Raw genomic sequence first — 24,440 nt, 5'->3', positions numbered from 1 at the left:
CTGTAGTAGTTTTCTGGTAGCATCTTCAGGATTTTAAAATTTTTATTATTTTATTTAATTTTTAATTTTAATTTTTGGTCTTTTTAGGGCCATACCTGTGGCATATGGAGTTCCCAGGCTAGGGGTGAATTGGAGCTACAGCTGCTGGCCTATGCCACAGCCACAGAAACTCTGTATCAGAGCCATGTCTGTGACCTACACCATAGCTCATGGCAATGCCAGATCCTTAACCCACTGAGAAAGGCCAGGGATTGAACCTGCGTCCTCATGGATGCTATTCAGATTCATTTCTGCTGAGCCATAATGGGAACTCCATTTTTTAAAAAAATTATAGTTGATTTACAATGTTCTGACAATTTCTGCTTTAGAGCAAAGTGACCCAGTTATAGATATACATACATTCTTTTTCTCACATTATCATCCATCATGTTCCATCACAAGTGATTGGATATAGTTCCCTGTGCTATACACCAGGAAGTTATTGCTTATCCATTCCAAATGCTATAGTTTACATCTACCAACCCCCAACTCTCAGTCCATCACACTGCCTCCACCTCCCATTTGGCAACCACAGACTGTTCTCCATGTCCATGAGTTTGTTTCTTTTCTGTAGATAGGTTCATTTGTGCCGTATGCTAGGTTCCGGATATGTGATATCATATGGTATTTGTCCTTCTCTTTCTGACTTACTTCTCTTAACATGAGAGTTCCATTTATGTTGCTGCAAATGGCATTATTTTGTTCTTTTTATGGCTGAGTAGTATTCCATTGTGTATATGTACCACATCTTCTTAATCCAGTCATCTATTGATGGACATTTAGGTTGTTTTCGTGTCTTGGCTATTGTGAATAGTGCTGCAATGAACACAGGGGTGCATGTATCTTTTTCAATGAAAGTTTTGTCAGGATATATGCCCACGAGTGGGATTGCTGGATCATATGTTAGTTATTTAGTTTTCTGAGTTTTCCATAGTGGTTGTAGTAATTTACACCAACAGTGAGGAGGGTTTCCTTTTTTCCACATCCTCTCAAGAATTTGTTATTTATAGACTTATTAATGATAGCCATTCTGACTGGTGTGAGGTGGTACTTCATTGTAGTTTTGATTTGCATTTTTCTAATAATAAAGACAAAAATAAGCCAATAAACCTAATCAAACTTACAGGCTTTTGCATAGCAAAGGAAACTAGAAAAAAAGACAACCTCTGGAATAGGAGAAAATAGTTACAAATGAGGCTACTTATAAGAGCTTAATCTCCAGAATATACAAACAGTTCATAAAACTCAACAGCAAAAAAACCAAAAAAAACAAAAACAGCCCAACTGAAAACTGGGCAGAAGACCTGAATAGGATTTTCTACGTATAGTGTCATGCCATTTGCAGTGACAGTTTTACTTTTTCTTTTCTAATTTGGATTCCTTTCATTTCTTTTTCTTCTTTGATTTTTGTAGCTAGGACTTCCAAAACTATGTTGAATAAAAGTGGTGAGATTGGACAACTTTGTCTTGCTCCTGATCTTAGCTGAAATGTTTTCAGCTTTTCATCATTGAGATTGATGTTACTGTGGATTTGTCATATATGGCCTTATTTTGTTGAGATATGGTCCCTCTATGCCTACTTTATGGAAAGTTTTTATCATAAATGGGTGTTGAGTTTTGTCAAAAGCTTTTTCAGCCTCTATTGAATTGACCAAATGTCTTTTATTCTTCAGTTTGTTGATGTAGTGTATATCACATTGACTGATTTGCGTATATTGAAAAATTCTTGAAAATCTGGGATAAATCCCACTTGAACATGATGTATGATTCTTTTAATGTATTGTTGTATCAGTTTGCTGATATTTTGTTGTGGATTTTTGCATCTATGTTCATCAATGATATTGGCCTGTTTTCTTTTTTATGGTGTCTTTGTCTGGTTTTGGTATCAGGGTGATGGTGGCTTCATAGAATGTGCTTGGGTATTCTTTCCACTGCAATTTTTGAGAAGAGAGTTTCAAAAGGGTCTGTGTTAGCTGCTCTCTAAATGATGGAATTTGCCTGTGAAGTCATCAGGTCCTGGACTTTTGTTCTTTGGAAAATTTTAAATCATATTTTCAATTTCCGTACTCGTCACTGGCCTATTCATACATTCTGTTTCTCTCTTGTTAAGTCTTAGAAGGTTGTAACTTTGTAAGAATTTGTCCATCTCTTTTAGGTTGTCCATTTTATTGGCATATGGTTGCCTGTGGTAGTCTCTTCTGATCCTTTGTATTTCTGTGGTGGTGTCAATTGTAATTTCTCCTTTTTCATTTCTTATTGATTTTAGCCCTCTCTATTTTTTTCTTGATGAGTCTGGCTAAAGGTTTATCAATTTTGTTTATCTTTTTTTTGGTCTTTTTAGGGCCACACCCATGGCATATGGAAGTTCCCAGGTTAGAGGTTGAATTAGAGCTGCAGCTGCCTATGCCATAGCCACAGCAATGAGGGATCCAAGCTGCATGTGCAACCTATACCACAGTTGATGGCAACACCAGATCCTTAACCCACTGAGCACGGGCAGGGATCAAATCCATGTCTTCATGAGTACTAGTTGGTTAATGCCACTGAGCCATGATGGGAACTCCTAATTTTATCTTTTCAAAGAACCAGCTTTTAGCTTCATTGACCTTTGCTATTGTTTTTTTGTCTCTATCTCATTTGTTTCTGCTTTGATTTTTATTTCTTTCCTTCTCCTAACCTTGAGTTTTGTTTGTCCTTTCTCTAGTTGTTTTAGATGTAAGGTTAGCTTGTTTATTTGGGAATTTTCTTGTTTCCTGAGGTGAGATTGTATTGCTATAAATTTCCCTCTTAGAACTGTTTTTGCTGTGTCTCACAGGTTTTGGATCATTGTTTCTTTGTTGTCATTTGTGTCTAGGTTTCGTTTGTTTTCCTTTTTTGATTTCTTCAGTGATCCATTGGTTGTTTAGTAGCATATTGTTTAGCCTCCATGTGATTGTATTTTTTGCTGGTTTTTTACTGTGGTTGATTTCTAGTCTCATAGCTTTGTGGTTAGGAAAAGTGCTTCATATGATTTAAATTTTCTTAAATTTACTGAGGTTTTTATTTGTGGCTCAAGATGTGATCTATCCTGGAGAATGTTCAGTGTGCACTTGAAAAGAATGTGTATTCTGCTGCTTTTAGATGGAATGTTCTGTAAATATCAATTAATTCTATCTGGTCTAGTGTGTCATTTAAGGTCTGTGTTTCTTTTTTCTTTTTTTTTTTTTTTGGCTTTTTTTTTGTTGTTGTTGCTATTTCTTGGGCCGCTCCCGCGGCATATGGAGGTTCCCAGGCTAGGGGTCGAATCGGAGCTGTAGCCACCGGCCTATGCCAGAGGCACAGCAACGCGGGATTCGAGCTGCATCTGCAACCTACACCACAGCTCACGGCAACGCCGGATCGTTAACCCACTGAGCAAGGGCAGGGACCGAACCCGCAACCTCATGGTTCCCAGTCGGATTCGTTAACCACTGCGCCACGATGGGAACTCCAGGTCTGTGTTTCTTTATTGATTTTCTGTTTGAATGATGTGTCCATAGATGTTAAAGTTCCCCCCCCCCATTTTACTGTTGATTCCCCTTCTATGGCTTTATGTAATGTGGTGCTCCTATGTTGGCTGCATACAGTATTTATGATTGTTATGTCTTCTTCAATTGATCCCTTGGTCATTAGGTAGTGTCCTTCTTTGTTTCTTATAACATTCTTTATTTTAAAGATAATTTTGTCTGATATGAGTATTGCTACTCCAACTTTCTTTTCATTTCCCTTTTCATGGAATATTCTTCCATCCCCTTTCAGTCTCTGTGTGTCCCTAGATCTAAAGTGGGTTTCTCGTAGACAGCATATATATAGGTCTTGATTTTGTATTCATTCAGCCAGTCTATGACTCTTTGTTGGAGCATTTAATATATTTACATGATTTTTTTTATTTCTTTCTTTTTAGGGCTGCATATAGAAGTTCCCAGGGTAGGGGTTGAATTGGAGCTGCAGCTTCCAGCGTATGCCACAGCCACAGCAACACCAGATCTGAATCACTTCTGTGACCTATGCCAAAGCTTGTGGCAATGTCTGATCCTTAATCCACTGAGCAAGGCCAGGGATTGAATCCACATCCTCATGGATACTAGTTGTGTTCTTAAGCTGCTAAGCCACAATGGGAACTCCTACATGGATATTTTAAAATACCAGAACTAAATCCATTTGCTTCCAGAGGAGTGCTAGCCAATAGAACTTTCTGTGTCATGGAAATAATCTATATCCTTACAGTCTAATGTGGAAGCCACTGAACATGTGGCTACATGTGGTTACTGAACACTTGAATGTGCCTACTGTAACTGAGGAACTAAAATTTTAATTTAACTTTTTCTTTTTTTGGCCATGCCCATGGCTTGCAGAAGTTCCCAGGCCAGGGAATAAACCTGTGCAACAGCAGTGACCTGAGCAACAGCAGTGAACACCAAATCTTTAACCCACTGAGCCACTAGGGAACTCCTAACTTGCTTTAGATTAATTTAAATATTAGCCACATGGGATGAGCTAATATTTTCTATATTTTCTATTTTTACAGCTCATGTCTAGAGAGTAAACTCACCATATGTGTAGGCATCTAAACGGATCTTTCTTTTACCTCTTTCTTTTCAGGGAAGTTCTAGTATTGATGGACCTCAGGGGGAAACCGGCAATGCTGGCCCTCAGGTAGGTACAGCTGCTTCCGGGATGTATTTTATCTGCTTTTGTGGAAGAGAGAGGTAGGCTGGAGTGAAAACCGGCCTGTTTCTTTTTATAAGGTCTCTACTTCTCTTCTGTCCTTAGGGTTCAAGAGGAAGACAAGGTCTGCCGGGGCTGAAGGTCAGTGCTTTCTGGAAAGAGTTGCTTCTGTTCTACACATATGGCTACTTTAAATAGTTCTGGGGTCAAGGAGGGGTGTTGGTTGGGCTGTTGGAAGTTGCATGATCCCTGGGAAGTTTCCATGGGGACCTTTTCCATGAAGAAGGGAAAGTTTGTATGGTTCTCCTCTGCTCTCTCCCCAGCATGCTGTATTATTTCATTTAGCTAGAAAATAAGCTAATATCTTAAAACAGTTGCTTTTACCTTTGAAATAATGACTTTTAAAGAAGAAGGACTTGGTGTGGGTGCATAAGGGGTCTCATAGTCACTAAATAAAGGGAAAAAGTTGAGCTTTAACAATTTCCAAAGAAGAAATGGTGTGATTTGAGGGTGGAATGGGATATCTCTATGGGGGAATCTTATTTTACTAAGGATTTATCTAACACCAGACACTGAGCTAGACCTTTATTTATATGCCTCATGTAAACCTTTCTAGAAGTTTATGAGCATCATTGGTTACTTTTTATGGATAAGAGAGGAAATACAGGCTTAGCAAAATGAAGTTAGTTGTCAGAGACCACAAATCCAAAGATTAAGATGCTCTTGGAAATTTTTATACAAAACGAAAGTTACCCTTATTATGTAAACTCCTATTTAATGTATTCTGGTCATGCTCTGCTGGAATTTTTTTTTTTCAGCATCCCCATGATTTAGAGATAGAGGAAAAGTCAGAGACTGACTTATGTCATCTCTAAGCCTAGGAATGCGTGAGTGTGTTTGTGTCTGTAAGATGGGAAATGACCTTAGTTACAAAAAGAATGGGCTCCTGTCTCTTCAATCCAAACATGTCGAAAAAGCATGGCTATTGAGAAATCTCAAAGTCTCAAAAATCCAAACAAGTTTTGTTGACACCAAGCAAAATATTATTTCTCATGAAATGTTAAGATTTGAAGTAATTCTTTTTTTTTCTTTCTCTTATTTTCAATTTTTGGTGATTCTATTTTTTAAATTGAAATGTAGGTGATTGACAATGTCATGTTAGTTTCAGGGGTACAGCACAGTGATTCAGTTATATATTTTCTTTTTCAGATTCTTTTCCCCTATGTGAGTCATTACAAAATATTGAGTACAGTTTTCTACACTGTACAGTAGGTTCTTTTTGGTTGTCTATTGTATATATAGTAGTGTGTATATATTAATTCCAACCTTCTAATTTATCCCTCCCACCTTCCCCTTTAGTAACTGTAAGTTTTTTTCTATTTTATTCTATTCTATTTTATTTTGAGTATGGTTGATTTTGAGTATTGTATCAATTTCTGCTGTTCAGCATAGTGATCCAGTCATGTTATATGTACATTCTTTTTCTCATACTGTCTTCCAGCATGTTCCTCCCCAAGAGACTGGATATAGTTCCCTGTGCTGTACAGTAGGACTTCATTGCTTATCCATTCTAAATGGAATAGTTTGCATCTGTCAACCCTAAACTTCCCGTTTATCCTTTCTGCGTCTGTGGATCTGTTTTTGTTTTGTAAATAAGTTCATTTGTGTCATTTTTTTTTAAGATTCCACATACAAATGTGGATAAGCGATATCATATGACATTTGTCTTTCTCTCTCTGGTTTACTTCACTTAGTATGATAGTTTCCAGGTTCATCCATATTGCTGCAAATGGCATTATTTCATAGATTTGAAATAAATTTTTAACTCGACCATTTCTTGTGTCTTGAATTCAGTTTTGACCTCAGATGTTTTTGAACACTTGTGAAATAAACAATGTTTTCAACCATCATTTTAGCCTATTGTTTTTATCCCCTAAAAGGCAGAAAGAAATAGACTACAGGTTGACTAGGCCAATTTTTAGAGAAATTCAGTGGCCCTAGGCAGCAGAAGGATTTTCATACCCTTGAATGATTTAATACTTTTGTAATGCTATATGTAGTTTATCTAGATAGCCCTTTGACAGTGGGCTGGTTCTCTGCTCAGCTGGGTCTTGTTTATTTTTGGTTTCCTAAACTTTCCATCTCCTATGCCTTTTTATTTAATTTAAACCAGAGCTAAGCCTGTTCATAAGTTTAAAATCAAATTGGACTTGTAAGTGTAAGATGAAAAATATTTCCCTGCCCATTGTTTCCCAGCTCTTTAGGACCACTCATCTCTTGGGGCTGTTCCTTCTGGCATTATTTCCATTTTTCTAAAGAACGTGCTTACTTTGCTGTTTCTTGGTTTTCAGTTTTTTATGTTTTTCTACTGATTTCTTGAGTGAGAATGAGGAGTTTTCTTAACCTATCCATCTCTTTCATACATTTCCTTACAATATACTTATTTTTCCCACTTTTGGTCAAATCAATTCATTGTTGAGATGATGACCAGTAAATATTATAGCTACCTAGCTTTTGTATTCCTTGAGTTATCCTCTTTGCCCATTGGTTGTGTTCTATGTGCCTATTAGTTAACCATAAAGCTCTTTGACAAAACTGATAACCTCCCAGTATGTTCAAACATGTGAGGTTTATTTTTCTTAGGTTCCTCTTTCCTGGGCCCTCTGTCCTTCTGCTCTAATCTAGGCTGATTGCTGTCTATGCCTCTGCACTGTAATCTTCTGGGGTACAGATTTTGGAACAGCAGCCTGTTATTTTGAGAGCAAAGTGTGCAGACTGCCATCTTTAATAGAAAGCCTCTCCTATTTAATGCCTTGTAATCTTGATGAATCCCTATATTTTTTACTGTTTTTCAGCAATCCCTATAGTTGTTTGCTCTTTTTTCTATTCATGCTTTGATTTTTGAAACTGAGATAAAATTTATTTATTTTATTTTTATTTTAAAAATTATTTTAAATTGTTTTTTAATAGTTATTTCCCCAATACAGTTTTTTTTCTACTGTACAGCATGGTGACCCAGTTACACATACATGTACACATTCTATTTTCACACATTATCATGCTCCATCATAAGTAGCTAGACATAGTTCCCAGTGCTACACAGCAGGATCTCATTGCTAATCCATTCCAAAGGCAATAGTTTGTATCTGTTAACGCCAAGCTCCCCAACTACCCCACTCCCTCCCCTCCCCCTTGGCAACCACAAGTCTATTCTCCAACTCCATGATTTTCTTTTCTGTGGAAAGGTTCCTTTGTGCCTTATATTAGATTCCAGATATAAGTGATATCATATTGTATTTTTTCTTTCTCTTTCTGACTTACTTCACTCAGGAGGAGAGTCTCTAGTTCCATCCATGTTGCTGCAAATGGCATTATGTCATTCTTTTTTATGGATGAATAGTATTCCATTGTGTATATATACTACATCTTCCTGATACAATGGTCTGTTGATGGACATTTGGGTTGTTTCCATGTCTTGGCTATTGTGAATAGAGCTGCAGTGAACATGCGGGTGCACATGTCTTTTTTAAGGAAAGTTTTGTCTGGATAGATGCCCAAGAGTTGGGTTGTTGGGTCATATGGTAGTTCTATGTATAGTTTTCTGAGGTACCTCCATACTGTCTTCCATAGTGGTTGTACCAGCTTACATTCCCACCAACAGTTCAGGAGGGTTCTCTTTTCTCCACACTTCCTCCAGCATTTGTTCTTTGTGGATTTATTAATGATGGCTATTCTGACTGGTGTGAGGTGGTATCTTGTGTTAGTTTTGATTTGCATTTGAAACTGATATAAAATTTATAACTGTTTGCAGATTCCAGGGTAAATTGGGTATATCCAAGAAGTCAGTGGTTTGCTAGTTAATCCAGTATTAGAGCAATGGTCATTAATGCTGTGAGTCTCTAACTTGCTGAATATCAGCCAGTATTATTGGAAGAATACAACTTACAGGGATGCTGAACTCCAAATTACAGCATCCATTGACCTTGGGAAAATATGGCTCATTATTGTCTATAAAATTAGAAATGCTGGCTTTTGCAAGATACATAATAAAATGAAAATTTTTTTATGAAAGTGAATATTTATTTAGATTGAGAAATGAATTCACAGTGAGTTAAAATTTTTTTAAATTAACTGTCATAGAAATCACAAAATCCAAACATTATAGATCTATTAGGAGACTTGCTAACATATTTCTGTAGCACTTTTTCTTACGATTTTGGTTGCATACTCTTTGGTCATCTTGTTATGTGATAATGAGTTCGTAATATTTTATGTATAGAAAATAAAAAGACAACCCAGTCTCTTCCTTCGTGAGTTTAGTATTGATGATTTAGAAGCTTCTTTGGTCTCACACTTTTTTATTGGTAACTTTATTTTATTTATTTATTTTTGTCTTTTTGCCATTTCTTGGGGCACTCTCGCGGCATATGGAGGTTCCCAGGCTAGGGATCCAATAGGAGCTGCAGCCACCGGCCTACGCTAGAGCCACAGCAACGCGGGATCTGAGCCACGTTTGCGACCTACACCACAGCTCGTGGCAACACCGGATCCTTAACCCACTGAGCAAGGGCAGGGATCGAACCCGGGACCTCATGGTTCCTAGTCGGATTTGTTAACCACTGCGCCATGACGGGAACTCCTTTTTATTGGTAATTTTAATATGAATTATTAAGATGATTAAACTTGGGAGGTTTTCCCTGTGAACATTCCGTTTATACATGAGCTGTTACGATGGAAAAAAAATATTTCTGTTGACTGACTTCTGGCTTCCTATTTCTGATCCTCGCTTCTTGCCACTACCCACTGCCCACATTCTCCTGGTGCAAGGGTCATATCCTGACATGACTTCTGGCCCTGCGTCTTTGTATTGTGATGCTGAGTGAGTTTGCACAATGGGTAGTAGGAGTTAAAATGAAATTCTTTTATTTGCAAATTTGTTTTATTTTTTATTTTAGAATTAGACACAAAAAATTTTGATGATGTAATGTGTCACAAAACAGAGATGGTTTAGCATCCGTTTATATTATGAGCTCATAGCATTACATCAGTGTTCTATAGATGCGAGTTCATATCCCAAGTTATTGTTGCAATGAATTCCATATCAGCATCTTTATTTTGCAATTCTTGAGAAGAAGAGTCAGTATCACATAATCTTGGGATCGATTTACTAGAAATAAACAAAATGTTAATTTTGTAGCATGAAATGAAATTCTAAATAAGATTTTATTTACATAAAAGATTGTACTGTGGCAAACAAATAAATTCACAGATTATTTTGACAAAAGGGAAAACTTTAATTTGTTAACCATAATAAAATTAAGAATATCACTAATTTTTAAATGTCTGCAAACTCATCACCCTCCTGCAATTATTTTCACATTTGTGTGTTTCCTTTACTAGTATAGATACTGAGTTATTATAAATGTATACCTATTTTAGTAGTTTTTATTATTTTAAAAATAGACTTTATCTTTAGAGCAATTTTATATTCACAGCGAAATTAAGCAGACAAAGATTTCCCACAGACCTCCTGTCCCTGACACATGCATAATGCCCCTGTTGTCTGTATTCCCCACCAGAGTGGTACATGTATTATTATGACTGAGGAACATTAACACATATGACGTATACACCATTTTATATTCTGCTTTTCTGTGTTTCCAAATATTACTGTGATCACATTATAGCTCACTCTGTTGAAGAAAAATGATTTACTAAACTATTCTTGAACATTTAGGCCATTTCTACTTTTTTTAGGTATCATGGTCAGTGATATAAAGAAAAACTGCATTACAGGGTTTTTGTTTTGTTGTTGCTTTTTTTGCTGAAATGATTTCCTTAATATAAATGCATAGGCATGGGTAAATTAGGAGGTTGGGATTAACATATATACACTATTATGCATAAAGCAGCTAAACAACAAGGACCTGTTGTGTAGCACAGGGAACTATATTCAGTATCTTAAAATAATAACCCCCAATGGAAAATAATCAGAAAAAAATGTTTAACTGAATCACTTTGCTGTATACCTGAAAATAACACACCATTGTAAATTAACTATACTTCGATTGAAAAAAAGGTAAAGAATGTATACACATGGTGTTACAATGTAAAAGAGTCTGACCTTTGCTGTATAGAGCCATGTTGTTTTGTCAAGTGTTGCACTGTCAGTGTCACGAATGCGATGTGTAAATTAGGAAACATTTCACAATCTGTTTCAAAATTTCTAGCTTAATGCCTTTAAAAATGTAGTTCACATTTGTAAATCTAGAAATCAACTTTTGAAGAACAGAATGATTTAATAGTAATGATGAATAGAAGTGCTTCCCATTTTGCTGAATTGTTTAAAAAACTCAAAAAGCACAAGTAATTGAGCCACATGATGATTCATTATGAGTTTAGGATTTCTTTTATTTGCAAATCTGAGACTAATCAGCAACCTAGTCAATATGTGAGCAACATGAGAAAAATTGGTATTACCTTCATTTTTGGGAAATGTAACTTCTTTGTAGAAATGAAAATATTAATTTGAAGGAGAAATTAAATCAACTACCAGATAAATCATTCTCATAGCTCACCTTTTCCTTAGAGAGGTAGCTTAATGCTGTAAGAATCTGTAGGGTTTTAAAGCCAGTTTTCTGCTGTTTTCTTTGTGTGCTTTATGTGCCTTTGTCCCCAGATGTCATGCTTGTTGCTGTGACTCAGCATTCTGAGTTTTCTCACATGGAATAAGGGTCCTGAACTTCAGTGAGCATTTAGCCCACACCCTGAGGAATGGATGGGCTTTTAGGAACCTGTTATATAAAATGGGAGTTTGGGCTATTTATTTATTTATTTTTTCTCTTGATTTATCAAATTTATTTTTAGAATATTTTATAATTACAAGAGATAGTTTTCATTTTTTTCTTTTTTTTATTACTCAAAAGAATTTTTTTATGGCTTTTTGGCTTTTTGCCTTTTCTAGGGCCACTCTCACAACATATGGAGGTTCCCAGGCTAGGGGTCTAATCAGAGCTGTAGCCACTGGCCATCACCAGAATCACAGCAATGTGGGATCCGAGCCGTGTCTGTGACCTACACCACAGCTCACTGCAACGCCGGATTGTTAACCCACTGAGCAAGGGCAGGGATCGAACCCGCAACCTCATGGTTCCTAGTCGGATTCGTTAACCACTGAGCCACAATGGGAACTCCTCAAATGAACTTATCACATCTGTAGTTGTATAATGATCATAACAATCCACTTTCACAGGATTGCCATCCCATAACCCAAGCACATCCCTCCACCCCCCATACTGTCTCCTCCAGAGACCATAAGTTTTTCAATGTCTGTGAGTCAGCATCCATTCTGCAAAGAAGTTCAGTCTGTCCTTTTTTCAGATTCTACATGTCAGTGATAGCATTTGATGTTGGTATCTCATTGTATGGCAGACTTCACTTAGCATGATAATTTCTAGGTCCATCCATGTTGCTAAATATGCTGATATTTCGTTCCTTTTAATGGCTGAGTAATAGTCCATTGTGTGTATGTACCACTTCTTCTTGATCCACTCCTCTGTCAATGGACATTTAGGTTGTTTCCATGTCTTGGCTATTGCACATAGTGCTGCAATGAACATCAGAGTACATGTGTCTTTGCGAGTTGTGGTTTTCTCTGGATAGATGCCCAGGAATGGGATTGCTGGATTGAATGTGTGTTCTATTTTTAGTTTTCTGAGGAATCTCCATACTGTTTTCCACAGTAGTTGCACGAATTTACAACCCCACCAACAGTGTAATAGGGTTCCTTTTTCTCTACACTCTCTTTAACACTTCTTGTTTGTAGACTTTTTGATGATGGCCATTCTGGCTGGTGTAAAGTAGTACCTCATAGTGGTTTGATTTATGTTTCTCTAATAATTAGTGATGTTGAACATCTTTTCATGTGTTTTTTGGCCATCTGTATGTCTTCTCTGGAGAACTGTCTGTTTAGATCTTCTGCCCATTTTTTTGATGGGGTTGTTTGTTTTTTTGGTATGGAGCTACAGAAGGTGTTTATAGATTTTGGAGATTAATCCCTTGTCAGTTGATTCATTTGCAAAGATTTTCTCCCATTCTGTGGGTTGTCTTTTCATTTTGTTTAGGGTTTCCTTTGCTGTGCAGAAACTCTTAAGTTTGATTAGGTCCCATTTATTGATTTTTGTTTTTATTGTCCATACTCTAAGAGGTGGATCTGAGAAGATGTTGTTGTCGTTTATGTCAGAAAGTGTTTGGCCTATGTTTTCCTCTAAGAGGTTTATAGTGTCTGGTCTTATATCTAGGTCTTTAATCCATTTTGAGATTCTTTTTGGGTATGGTGTTAGGGAGTGTTCTAATTTCATTCTTTTCCATGTGGCTGCCCAGTTTTCCCAGCACCACTTATTGAACAGGCTGTCTTTTCTCTATTGTATATTCTTCCCTCCTTTGTCATAGATTAGTTGGCTGTAGGTGCATGGGTTTAATTCTGGACTTTCTATCCTGTTCCACTGATGTATATTTCTGTCTTTGTGCCAGTACCATCCAGTTTTGATGATTGTAGCTTTGTAGTATAGCCTGATGTCTGGGAGCCTGATTCCTCCAGCTCCATTTTTCTTTTTCAGGATGTCTTTGGCTATCCTGGGTCTTTTGTGCTTCCAAACAAACTTTAAAATATTTTGTTTGAGTTCTGTGAAAATTGTCCTTGGTAATTTGATAGGGATTGCATTGAATCTGTATATTGCCTTATGTAGTATAGTCATTTGGATAACATTGCCTCTTCCAATCCAAGAGCATGGTATGTTTTTCCATCTATTTGTGTCATCTTTGATTTCTCTCATCAGTGTCATAGTTTTCAGAGTCCAGGTGTTTTTTCCCTTTAGCTAGGTTTACACCTAGGAATTTTATTCTTTTAGATGTGATGGTAAATGAGATTGCTTCCCTAATTTCTCTTTCTGATCTTTCGTTGTTAGTGTATAGAAATGCTGTTGATTTATGTGTATTAATTTTGTATCCTGCAACTTTGCTAAATTCATGGATGAGCTCTAATAGTTTTCTGGTAGAGTCTTTAGGATTCTCTAGGTATAGTATCATGTCATCTGCAAATAGTGATAGTTTTACTTTTCCCTTTCCAATTTGGATTCCTTTTATTTCTTTTACTTCTCTGATTGCCATGGCTAGGACTTCCAAAACTATGTTGACGAGTAGTGGCAAGAGCGGACATCCTTGTCTTGTTCCTGATCTCAGCAGGAATTCTTTCAGCTTTTCCCCATTGAGAATGATGTTCACTGTGGGTTTGTAATATATGGCCTTTATTATGTTGAGGTAGCTTCTCTCTATGCCCACTTTCTGAAGGGTTTTTATCAGAAATGGATGTTGGATTTTGTCAAAGGCTTTTTCCATGTCTATTGAGAGGATCATATGGTTTATATTCTTCAGTTTGTTAATGTGGTGTATCACACTGATGGATTTGTGGATACTGAAGAACCCTTGCATCCCTGGGATAAATCCCACTTGATCATGATGAACAATCCTTTTAATGTATTGTTGGATGTGGTTTGCTAGTGTTGTGTTGAGGATTTTTGCGTCTGTGTTCATCAGTGAAATTGGCCTGTAGTTTTCTTTTTTTTTGTGGTATCTTTGTCTGGTTTTGGTATCAGGGTGATGGTGGCCTCATAGAATGAGTTTGGGAGTATCACTTCCTCTGCAATTTTTTGAAATAGTTTCAGAAGGATAGGTGTTAGCTCTTTTCTAAATGTTTGATAGAATTTGCCTGTGAAGCCATCTGGTCCAGGACTTTTGTTTGTTGGAAGTTTTAAAATCACAGCTTCAATTTCAGTTCTTGTGATTGGTCCATTCATCTTTTCTATTTCATCTTTGTTTAGTCTTGGAAGATTGTACTTTTCTAAGAATTTGTCCATTTCTTCTAGGTTTTCCATTTTATTGGCATATAGTTGCATATAGTAGTCTCTTATGAGCCTTTGTATTTCTGTGATGTCCGTTGTTACTTCTCCTTTTACATTTCTAATTTTATTGATTTCAGTCCTCTCTTTTTCTTGATAAGTCTGGCTAAGGGTTTATCAATTTCGTTGATCTTTTCAAAGAACCAACTTTTTGTTTGATTGATCTTTTCTATGGTTTTCTTTCTTTCTATTTCCTTGATTTTTGCTCTGATCTTTATGATTTCTTTCCTTACACTAACTTTAGGTCTTGTCTGTTCTTCTCTCTCGAGCTGCTTTAGATGTAAAGTTGGCTTGTTTATTTGAGCTTCTTCTTGTTTCCTGAGGTGGGCTTGTATTGGTATAATCTTTCCTCTTAGAATGGCTTTTGCTGCATCCCATGGGTTTTGGAGTATCTTTGTTGTCATTTGCCTCTAGGTATTTTTTATTTTCCTCTTTGATTTCTTCAGTGATCCATTGGTTGTTTAGTAGCATGTTGTTGAGTCTCCACGTGTTTGTGTATTTTTGCAGTTTTTTTTCTTGTTGTTTATCTCCAGTCGTATAGCGTTGTGATCAGAAAAGATGCTTGATATTATTTCAATTTTCTAAAGTTACCGAGGTTGGATTTGTAGCCCAGGATGTGATCACTCTTAGAGAATGTTCCATGTGCACTTGAGAAGAATGTGTATTCTGTTGCTTTTGGATGGAATGTCCTATAAATGTCTATTAAGTCCATAGACTTAATGCTTCATTCAGGGCCTGTGTTTCCTTATTGATTTTCTGTCTGGTTGATCTGTCTCTTGCTGTAAGTGGGGTGTTAAAGTCCCCTCCTATAATTGTGCTATTGTTGATTTGTCCTTTTAAGGTTGTTAGCAGTTGCCTTATATATTGTGGTGAACCTATGTTGGGTGCGTAGATATTTAAAATTGTTATATCATCTTCTTGGATTGATCCTTTGATCATTAAGTAGTGACCTTCCTTGTCCCTTAAAATATTTTTCATTTTAAAGTGTATTTTGTTTGATATGAGTATTTCTACTCCAGCATTCTTTTGATTCCCGTTTGCATGAAATATTTTCTTCCATCCTCTCACTTTCAATTTGTGTGTGTCCCTAGAAGGGAAATGGGTCTCTTGAAGATAGCATATATATGGATCTTGTCTTTGTATCCATTCAGCCAGTCTCTGTCTTTTGGTTGGAGCTTTTATTCCATTAACATTTAAGGTAATTATTGATATGTATGTTCTTATTGCCATCTTATTAAGTGCTTTGGATTTGTTTTGGTTGCTCTTTTTTCTTTCCCTCTTCTCTTGTTCCCTCCTCTTGTGGTTTGATGACTATCTTTAGTGTTGTACTTGAGTTGATTTTTCTTTGTTTGTGTATCAGTTGTAGATTTTTGGTTTGCAGTTATTCTGAAGTTTTGATATAAGAGTCTAGATGTATATCAGATTGTTTTAAGTTGTTCTCTTAATTGCAAGTTCATCTGCAGTGTCCTGCATTTGCACCCACCTCTTCTCATGATTTCTGATTTTGGTGGTATAATTGTGCATGGATGATTTCGTATCTTTACTGTGTATATACCTTTACTGGTGAGCCTTGTCATTTGTGGTAATTTTGTTTCTGATTGTGGTCTTTTCTTTTCTGCCTAGAGAAGTTCCTTTAGTATTTATTGTAAGGCTGGTTTAGTGTTGCTGAATTCTCTCAGCTTTTACTTATCTGTGATGGTTTTGCTTTCTCCTTCAAATCTGAATGAGAGCCTTTCTGGGTAGAGTAATCTTGGTTGGAGGTTTTTTCCTTTCATCACGTTAAGTATATCATGCCACTCCCTTCTGGCCTGCAGAGTTTCTGCTGAAAAATCTGCAGAAAACCTTATTGGGTTCCCTTGTATGTCATTTGTTTCTTTTCCTTATTGCTTCAAGATTTTCTCTGTCTTTAATTTTGGTCAGTTTGATTAATATGTGTCTTTGTGTATTCCTCCTTGGGTTTATTTTATATGGTACTCATTGTGCTTCCTGGATTTGAGTGAGTGGCTCCTTTCCCATGTTAGTGAAATTTTCAGCTATTATCTCTTGGAATATTTTTTCTCTCTGCTTCTCTCTCTCTTGTCTCTTTCTGGCACCCCTATAATACTGATGTTGTCCCAGAGTTCTCTGAGATTCTCTTCATTTGTTTTCAATCTTTTTTTCTCTTTTCTCTTCTGCGTCCGTAATTTCTACTAATCTGTCCTCCACCTTGCTTATTCGTTCTTCTGCCTCCTGTATTCTGCTGTTAGCTGCTTCTAGTGAATTTTTTATTTCAGTTATTGTATTTTGCAATTATTCTTGTTTAAGTTTTATATCTTGTATCTCTTTGCTCAGTGTTTCCTGTAAGTTATCCATCTTTGCCTCCAGTTTATTTCCGTTGTCTTGCATCATCTTTCCTGGAGGCTAAGAATCTCCTCCTTGCTTAGCTGATTTTCTGGGGTTTTTCCTTTCTCCCTCTTCTGAGTTATAGTTCTCTGTCTTTTCATTTTTATATGTTTTTGGTGTGGTGACCTTTTTTACAGATAATAGGATTGCAGCCTCTCTTACTTCTGGTGTCTGCCCCCCTTGTGGCTGAAGTCTGTATGGGGGTTTGCTGTAGGCTTCCTGATGGGAGGGGCTGATGCCTGCCCACTGGTAGGTGGAGCTGATTCTCATCCCTTTGGTGGGTGGGGCTTAGTCTCTGGATGGGATTAGAGGCAGCTGTGTGCCTGAGGGGTGTTTAGGCAGCCTGTTTACTGAGGGGGGGGGCTATGATCCCACCTGGATTGTTGTTTGCCCTGGGGCTTCTCAGCACTGCGTGATGGGTGGGGCCGGATTTTCCCAAACAAGGCTACCTCCAGAGAAAGGCACTGCTGCTGAATATTCCAAAGAGCTTTGCCTTCAATGTCCCTCCCTCACAACAAGCCATGTTCACCCCTGTTTTCCCAGGATGTCCTCCAAGAACTGTGATCAGGTTTGACCCAGATTCCTGTGGAGACTTTGCTTTGCCCTGGGACCCAGTGCACGTCAGAGTCTGTGTGTGCCTTTTAAGAATGGGATCTCCATTTTCCCCAGTCCCATGGAGCTCCTGTGCACAATCCCCACTGGCCTTCAATGCCAGATGCTCCAGGGGCTCTTTCTCCCAGTGCCAGATCCCCACACTTGAGAGTTTGATGTGGGGCTCAGAACTCTCACTCGTGTAGGTGAGTCTCTGTGAACCAGTTACTTTCCAGTCTGTGGGGCTTCCCCACCCAGGAGGTATGGGGTTGTTTATATCATGGGATCGCCCCTCCTACCTCTTGATGTGGCCTCCTCTTTTTCTTCTGGAGTTGGGTATCTTTTTTAAGGTTTCTGGTCCATTTGGGTGGGGATTTCTCAGCCTTTAGTTGTGAATTTTGTTGTTTTTAGGAGAGAAGTTGAGCTCCAGTCCTTCTATTCTGCCATCTTAATCCCATCTCTGGGCTATTTAAACAAAGTATGTTTGCTTCCATCACTAGCTAAGATATTGGAAGGAGACTGGGAAAGACAGTAAGAATATGGTTTTGCATTTTCCCAAACAATTAAGTGGGACCCCTCCCCCCATTTCTTCTTCAAAACCGTATCCTAAGAAGACTAAGTACAGACAGTCAAATCTTTTTTTCTTTCTCTTACAGCTTTCAAGTGACATCTTGCAGGGAAGGCTGCCTTCAATAGGAACAGTAAAAATGCCTGATGAACTAACTAAGTTTTATTTGTTTTGACAGGGTGTGCATGGAGAATCTGGTGAATGGGGTTACCAAGGAGAGCAAGGGTTTCCAGGCTCACAGGTTGTATTGTTGAACTTGCTTTTAGTGCTAAGGAATATTTGTTTGAAACTGTACCTTAGAATCTTTGATAGGGTCTTTAGAAGGGTCTTAGATGCCTCCCTTCTATGGCCTCCCAATGCAAATTTTTAATTTTTTTGTCTTTTTGTCTATTTAGGGCCACACCCACGGCATAGGGAGGTTCCCAGTCTAGGGGTGGAATCGGCTCTGTAGCTGCTGGCCTATGCCACAGCCACAGCAATGCAGGATCCGAGCCGCATCTTCAACCTACACCACAGCTCATGGCAACGCTGGATCTTTAACCCACTGAGCAAGGCCAGGGATTGAACCTGCATCCTCATGGACACTAGTTGGGTTTGTTAATCACTGAGCCATGTTGGAACTACTGAACACAAATTTTTCCGTCTCTCTTCTAGGAAGGTTAAACCCTGATAGCTAATTTTACTGAGCTCTTATTATATCCTAGATTCAGCCCCAAACACTTGTATTAGCTCATTTAATCTTTCAATGGGGATTTTTGTTTTGTTTTATTTTGTTTTTGGCTTCACCTGTGATGTGAGGAAGCTCTTGGGCCAGGGATTGAACCATATCAAGAGCAGTGAGCCAAGCCATAGCAGTGACAATGCTGGATCCTTAACTTTTAGGCCACCAGGGAACTCCAGTGGAGAAGTTTTTATTACCCTCATTTTATAATGGATAAATGTAGGAGGACAGAGAAGTTAGGTAAATTGGCCAGGCTCATGTAATAATAGAGACGGGATTCAAACTCAGGCAGTCTGGTTATAAAATCTATGTCCTTAATTATTGCCTCTGAAGCTGTGTATGCAAATTACTCAAATAGTATTTAATTCATTAAAATTGAATTTAATTTGGCAGAAAACACCAGCAAAATATTATTGAGTATCTAGTATACACAGGGTGCTTTGCAAATAGGCCTGTGTCCTTTGGAGCATTAAGGCAAGGTTCTTGCCCTGAAGGAGTTTGGTCCAATTGTAAACTCTTGGGTGATAATGGGGAAATTAAACTTCTAATGTGTTCTTCTGAAATCTGAGCATAACCCAAATCTGTCACTTTTGTAAACCCTTCTGGAGCACTTCCTACATTTTTCTTTTTTTAAAAGCCAAGTTGTTTCCAAGGATCCTCAAGGGGAGGAACGTTAAAACAACAAGTGTTACTAACACACTGAATCATTCCCTATAATTTTAAAAATCCTTTGCCTGTCAGATGGTCATTTGAGAAGGTTTCTTCTGTTTTTCATCTTGATGAAAAACATGTACACAAATGGGTCATCAAAGTGTAATTAGAGATTTGTATTTATTTTATGATAGAAAATAGTATCTGAACCTAGGGACAGAAGCTCGAGTTGTTTTTGGCTTTCTTTTTAATCACTGGCTTGATTCAAATGTGGACCCCCCCCCCACTTTTGTGTCCTGGTCTTCTTTTTAAAATTCATTTTGTTGTCTGGCTGAATGTACAGGTCATGTTGTAAATCATGAGCATGATAATTGATAAAATCTCCCCTTGGGTTTCACCTTCCCACTGAGGTGTGGGTATGATGGTCTGTTTAAACAGATGATTGCAATTCCTTGCTCAGGAGTATAGAAGGCAGGATCAATGCTTCTAATAGCTCCTAATAGGAAAGGATTTCTCAGAAAAGCTGGAGCAAATTAAAGTGTCAAAAATCACTAGAGGAAAATAAATTGGGGAGAACATGAACAACTCCCTAGCAGTGTGCCTTAATCTCACTGAGATTAAGCCACTTAAATATGTTTGGGTTCTTGATAATACCAGAGTGCAAACTCAGGTCCTTAGCCTTGGTGTAGATAAGGAAAAGGTTGATTTTTTTCAAAGGAGATCAATATCCCTACAGCTCCTCTAATTCCTCTTTAAGGATTTAAAATTGGTTGGGTACATTAAAATATAAAAGCAGTTCTCAAACTTTAGTGTTCATCAGATTTAACAGGTGAGATGGTTAAAAATATAGATACTGAGGACTCACATTTTGGGCTTCAGATGGAAGGAATTTGGAGTGAATAAGCTGGGGGTACTTTACAGGGCAGAGGCTGCTTGATTCAAGTGTGATGAATGAGAAGGTGGTGAACATTTGTGCTTCCATGGGCATCTAAGATGATTTTGCAGTTACATGGAAAATAGCTCTATAAAAATTGGTTGACGTTTAATTTCATCTCTGGACCAGGGACAGAGAGGAAGGCAAGGACCACCAGGAACTTCTGGAGAAAAAGGCTTAGTCGGTGCCCAGGTAGGTTGACAAAGTAACACTTAGGTAGGTTGACAAATTAACAGCTTCAACACAGCTGCTCATTACCAATGTCTTGTTCATGTGCCTGCATGTTTCTGGACAAATAGCATTTGATCTGCGGGTATCAGGGATTTCTACAAATAGTTGATTTGAGGCAGTAGATAGAATTGCCAGCCATGTACCCCTTCTGATGAAGGTATATTGTGGAAATGTAGTGATGAAAAAGTAGTAGTATCAAAGGGGCATAAATGACTAGTTTATATAAACTATGTATATATGTATATAAAGTCTATGCCTGTACAAACATATAAGGAAGTGTTACTTAAAACTTCCCCAGTTTTATATGCATGAGGATACTGAGGCTCAAAGGAATTAAATAATCTTTCGTCTGGATAGTAAGTGGCTGAGCTTAAGCTGGTCTAGTGTCTCCCTCACTCACTATCCCAAGGGTCACAGAACAGTCAGTTCAGATTGAGACGGACGATCAGGAGTGGCTTCCTACAAGGAGCATTTGAGATAGTTTAAAAAATCTGAGTAGCAAAATTTAAGCCAAGAATTAGAGTATCCAGAGATTCAAAATATTAGCTCTGAGATGGCCTAAGCCATTTATCTCTTAGAGGAGAAAAGTCTAGCCCTGTAACTGATAGTATCATTTTCATTCTTACTTCATCATATTTTCTACTTAGAGAAAGTAGAAGTCCAGGCATCTGTCCTCCTAATCTTTTAATCAGATGGTGTTTTTCTGTCTTTCTTTTTCTTTTTGGCTGTGCAGGGGCATGTGGAAGTTCCTAAGCCAGAGATTGAACCTGAGCCACAGCAGAGACCCCAGCCATAGCAGCGACAACACTAGATCCTAAACCTGCCTTTTTTCCCTTTAGCAGACAGGTGATTCCTCCAATTATCCTGGTTGTGGTAGATGTGGCCTCTTGCCCAAAACATCTTGCTCCCTACACCAGCCTCCAGCTCAGTGGTTAAATGTGTACATTACACACTTTGGAGGATAAAATTAATTGTATGAAACATTAGAGATGATTTGGGCCCTGGTCTTATTACAGGGGAATCCCGGGCCTCGAGGGCCAAAAGGTTCAAAAGGAAAAGATGGACCAAGAGGAATGAAGGTAAATGTCAAAAAACGTTCTTCCTTGACTGCAACTTGGGTTCTCGTGAATATTTCTTCAGTATCTCCTTAGACAGTCATTTCCACCATGAGTGGCTGATGGGTTGGTGATGATATTGACTGTTCATTACCTTATAGTGGGATAGATGGATGCAGAGAAGAAAATACATTTAGACAGACATATAGAAAGTTGGATAGATAGATGGTCACATGTATCAGTAGAAAAGGTGCATCAGTAGATAAACCTATGGACTCACCAAACATATAGATTCCCACACTTAAACCTAAAAAAAGCCGTAGCGATATAAATTCTGTAATTGGTGCTGCACACCTGGTTTTGTTAACTTTCAGAACCAAAGTCTTTACTATATTTGTTACTTATCTGGATTTAACCAAGTCTAGAAGATCATATTGACCTTAGGCTATAGGATGATGCTAATAGGACTTGAAAAATCCTGCAAATCTCTAAGGAAAATGACATAAAATTGCATAAATTCATAGTGGAAAATTAATTTGATATTTACCTTTTATTATGAAAGGGAGAGCTTGGTGATGCAGGAGAAAGAGGACTGCTGGGTCGACAAGGACCAAGAGGGCAACCTGTAAGTCTGGTTTCTCTGTTTTGGACTCCTGATTGAATTTCTTTTTATTTGTTCTTATTCCAGACAAAGTTTGAATATTGTTTTATTTTTTTATTTTTAAAAAATTTTAAAAGAATCTTTTTTCTATTATAGTTGATTTATGATGTTCTGTCAATTTATTTTTAAAATGATTTTTATTTTTTCCATTATAGTTGGTTTACAGTGTTCTGTCAATTTCTACTGTACAGCAAAGTGACCCAGTCACATCATCTTCCATCATGATCCATCACAAGTGACTAGATATAGTTTCATATGCTATACACAGGATCTCATTGCTTATCCACTTAAAAATGCAGTAGTTTGCATCTGCTAACCCCAAACTCCCAGTCCCTCCCACTCCCTCCCCTTCCCCCTTGGCAACTACAAGTCTGTTTTCCAAGTCCATGAGTTTGTTTCTTTTCTGTAGATAGTTTCATTTGTGCCGTATATTAGATTCCAGATATAAGTGACATCATATGGTATTTGCCTTTCTCTTTCTGACTTACTTCACTTAGTGTGAGAGTTTCTAGTTCCATCCATGTTGCTGCAAATGGCATTATTTTGTTCTTTTTTATGGCTGAGTGTATTCCATTGTGAATATGTTCCACATCTTCTTAATCCATTCATCTGTTGAAGGACATTTAGGTTGTTTCCATGTCTTGGCTATTGTGAATAGTGCTGCAGTGGACATAGGGGTGCATGTATCTTTTTCAATGAAAGTTTTGTCAGGATATATGCCCAGGAGTGGGATTGCTGGATCATACAGAAGTTCTATTTTTAGTTTTCTGAGGTACCTCCATGCTGTTTTCCATAGTGGTTGTACCAATTTACATTCCCACCAACAGTGAAGGAAGGTACTCTTTTCTCCACACCCTCTCAAGCGTTTGTTATTTGTGGACTTGTTAATGATGGCCATTCTTACTGGTGTGAGTATTCTTGATGACAGTTTGGGGTTACAAATATGATATGCTCACTAGAGCCGTTATGGATCTACATAGTTCAAAGATTTCCCAACCCCTTATATCAAGAAAGCCCCTGTGGCACAGTAGGTTAAGGATCTGACTGCAGTGGCTCAGGTAGCTTCAGAGGAGAGTGTTCAATTCCTGGCCCACTGCAGTGGGTTAAGGATCCACATTGTGTTAAATAGGTCACAGCTGTGGCTTGGATTTTGTCCTTGGCTTGGGAACTTCCATATGCCATGGCTGTGGCCAAAAAAAGGTATCCAAGGATTTATTTTGCCTTCTCACATATTGTTGAAGAGAGAATTTCTAAAGAGACTCTTCTGTTTGACAGATATTTTATAAGCATTTGAGCCTTTAGGAATACAGAGATGTACAATGAGAGTTTTTTTTTCCAGAGAAACAAGACAACCAGTCAGAGTCGCAAACTTTTAAGAGTCCAGATTTGATTATCCAGAGCATAGAAATAATCTTTGGAGACCCAGGATTGTCTGCAGGGCTGAGAATTTTTACCTTACTCATCACTCTGAACATGAGAGCAAGTTAGTTATTTCATGACTATTTTTAATTCACCACCTCACTGGATTAGTTTTGTGAGACAGAGTAATGCTGTCTTTCCTGCACCTCACATTTCTGAAATTTCTTTCATCGACAGTAGGAAAGACCTGTTGTTTTGCACTCAGCACTGAAATTGCATTTGTTAGCAAGGAGAGGAAACAAAAACACGCCTAAGAAGCTTAAACTTAAATATGGAAAGGGAAAAAAATAGGATTACTCTCAAATAGGGCAAATCATATTTTGCCTCTATACTCAATTCAGATGATGAAGTTAAATTGACACTGCTTAATTCTATTAAAATATCTTGATTTAAAATAATGCAACACTTGTACCTACTGACCTCTTCCTGAGACAGACAAAGCTGGGGAGCAGTGCCTTTCCTGAAGTTGTCACATCAGAGGGGACACTTTCAAAATATACAGTTTGGGTGTCTGGGGTTGCAGATGCTGGAGACACTATGCCCTTC

General features: G+C 37.8%; 1 protein-coding gene across 1 annotated transcript in view; it reads left to right on the top strand.

Moving 5' to 3' along the window:
- Positions 1-24,440, top strand: part of LOC100517188 (collagen alpha-4(VI) chain-like) — a 134,047-nt gene that overhangs the window by 70,568 nt on the left and 39,039 nt on the right. Inside the window, 6 exon segments of the mRNA XM_021071496.1 lie at positions 4,660-4,713; positions 4,831-4,866; positions 18,401-18,463; positions 20,658-20,720; positions 21,776-21,838; positions 22,377-22,439. Coding sequence (XP_020927155.1) covers positions 4,660-4,713; positions 4,831-4,866; positions 18,401-18,463; positions 20,658-20,720; positions 21,776-21,838; positions 22,377-22,439 — 342 coding nt within the window.

Source organism: Sus scrofa, chromosome 13, assembly GCF_000003025.6.
Source record: "Sus scrofa isolate TJ Tabasco breed Duroc chromosome 13, Sscrofa11.1, whole genome shotgun sequence".
NCBI lineage: Eukaryota > Metazoa > Chordata > Mammalia > Artiodactyla > Suidae > Sus > Sus scrofa.
The sequence above is the reverse complement of the archived record's forward strand: the minus strand, read 5'-3'. Positions and strand labels throughout refer to the sequence as shown.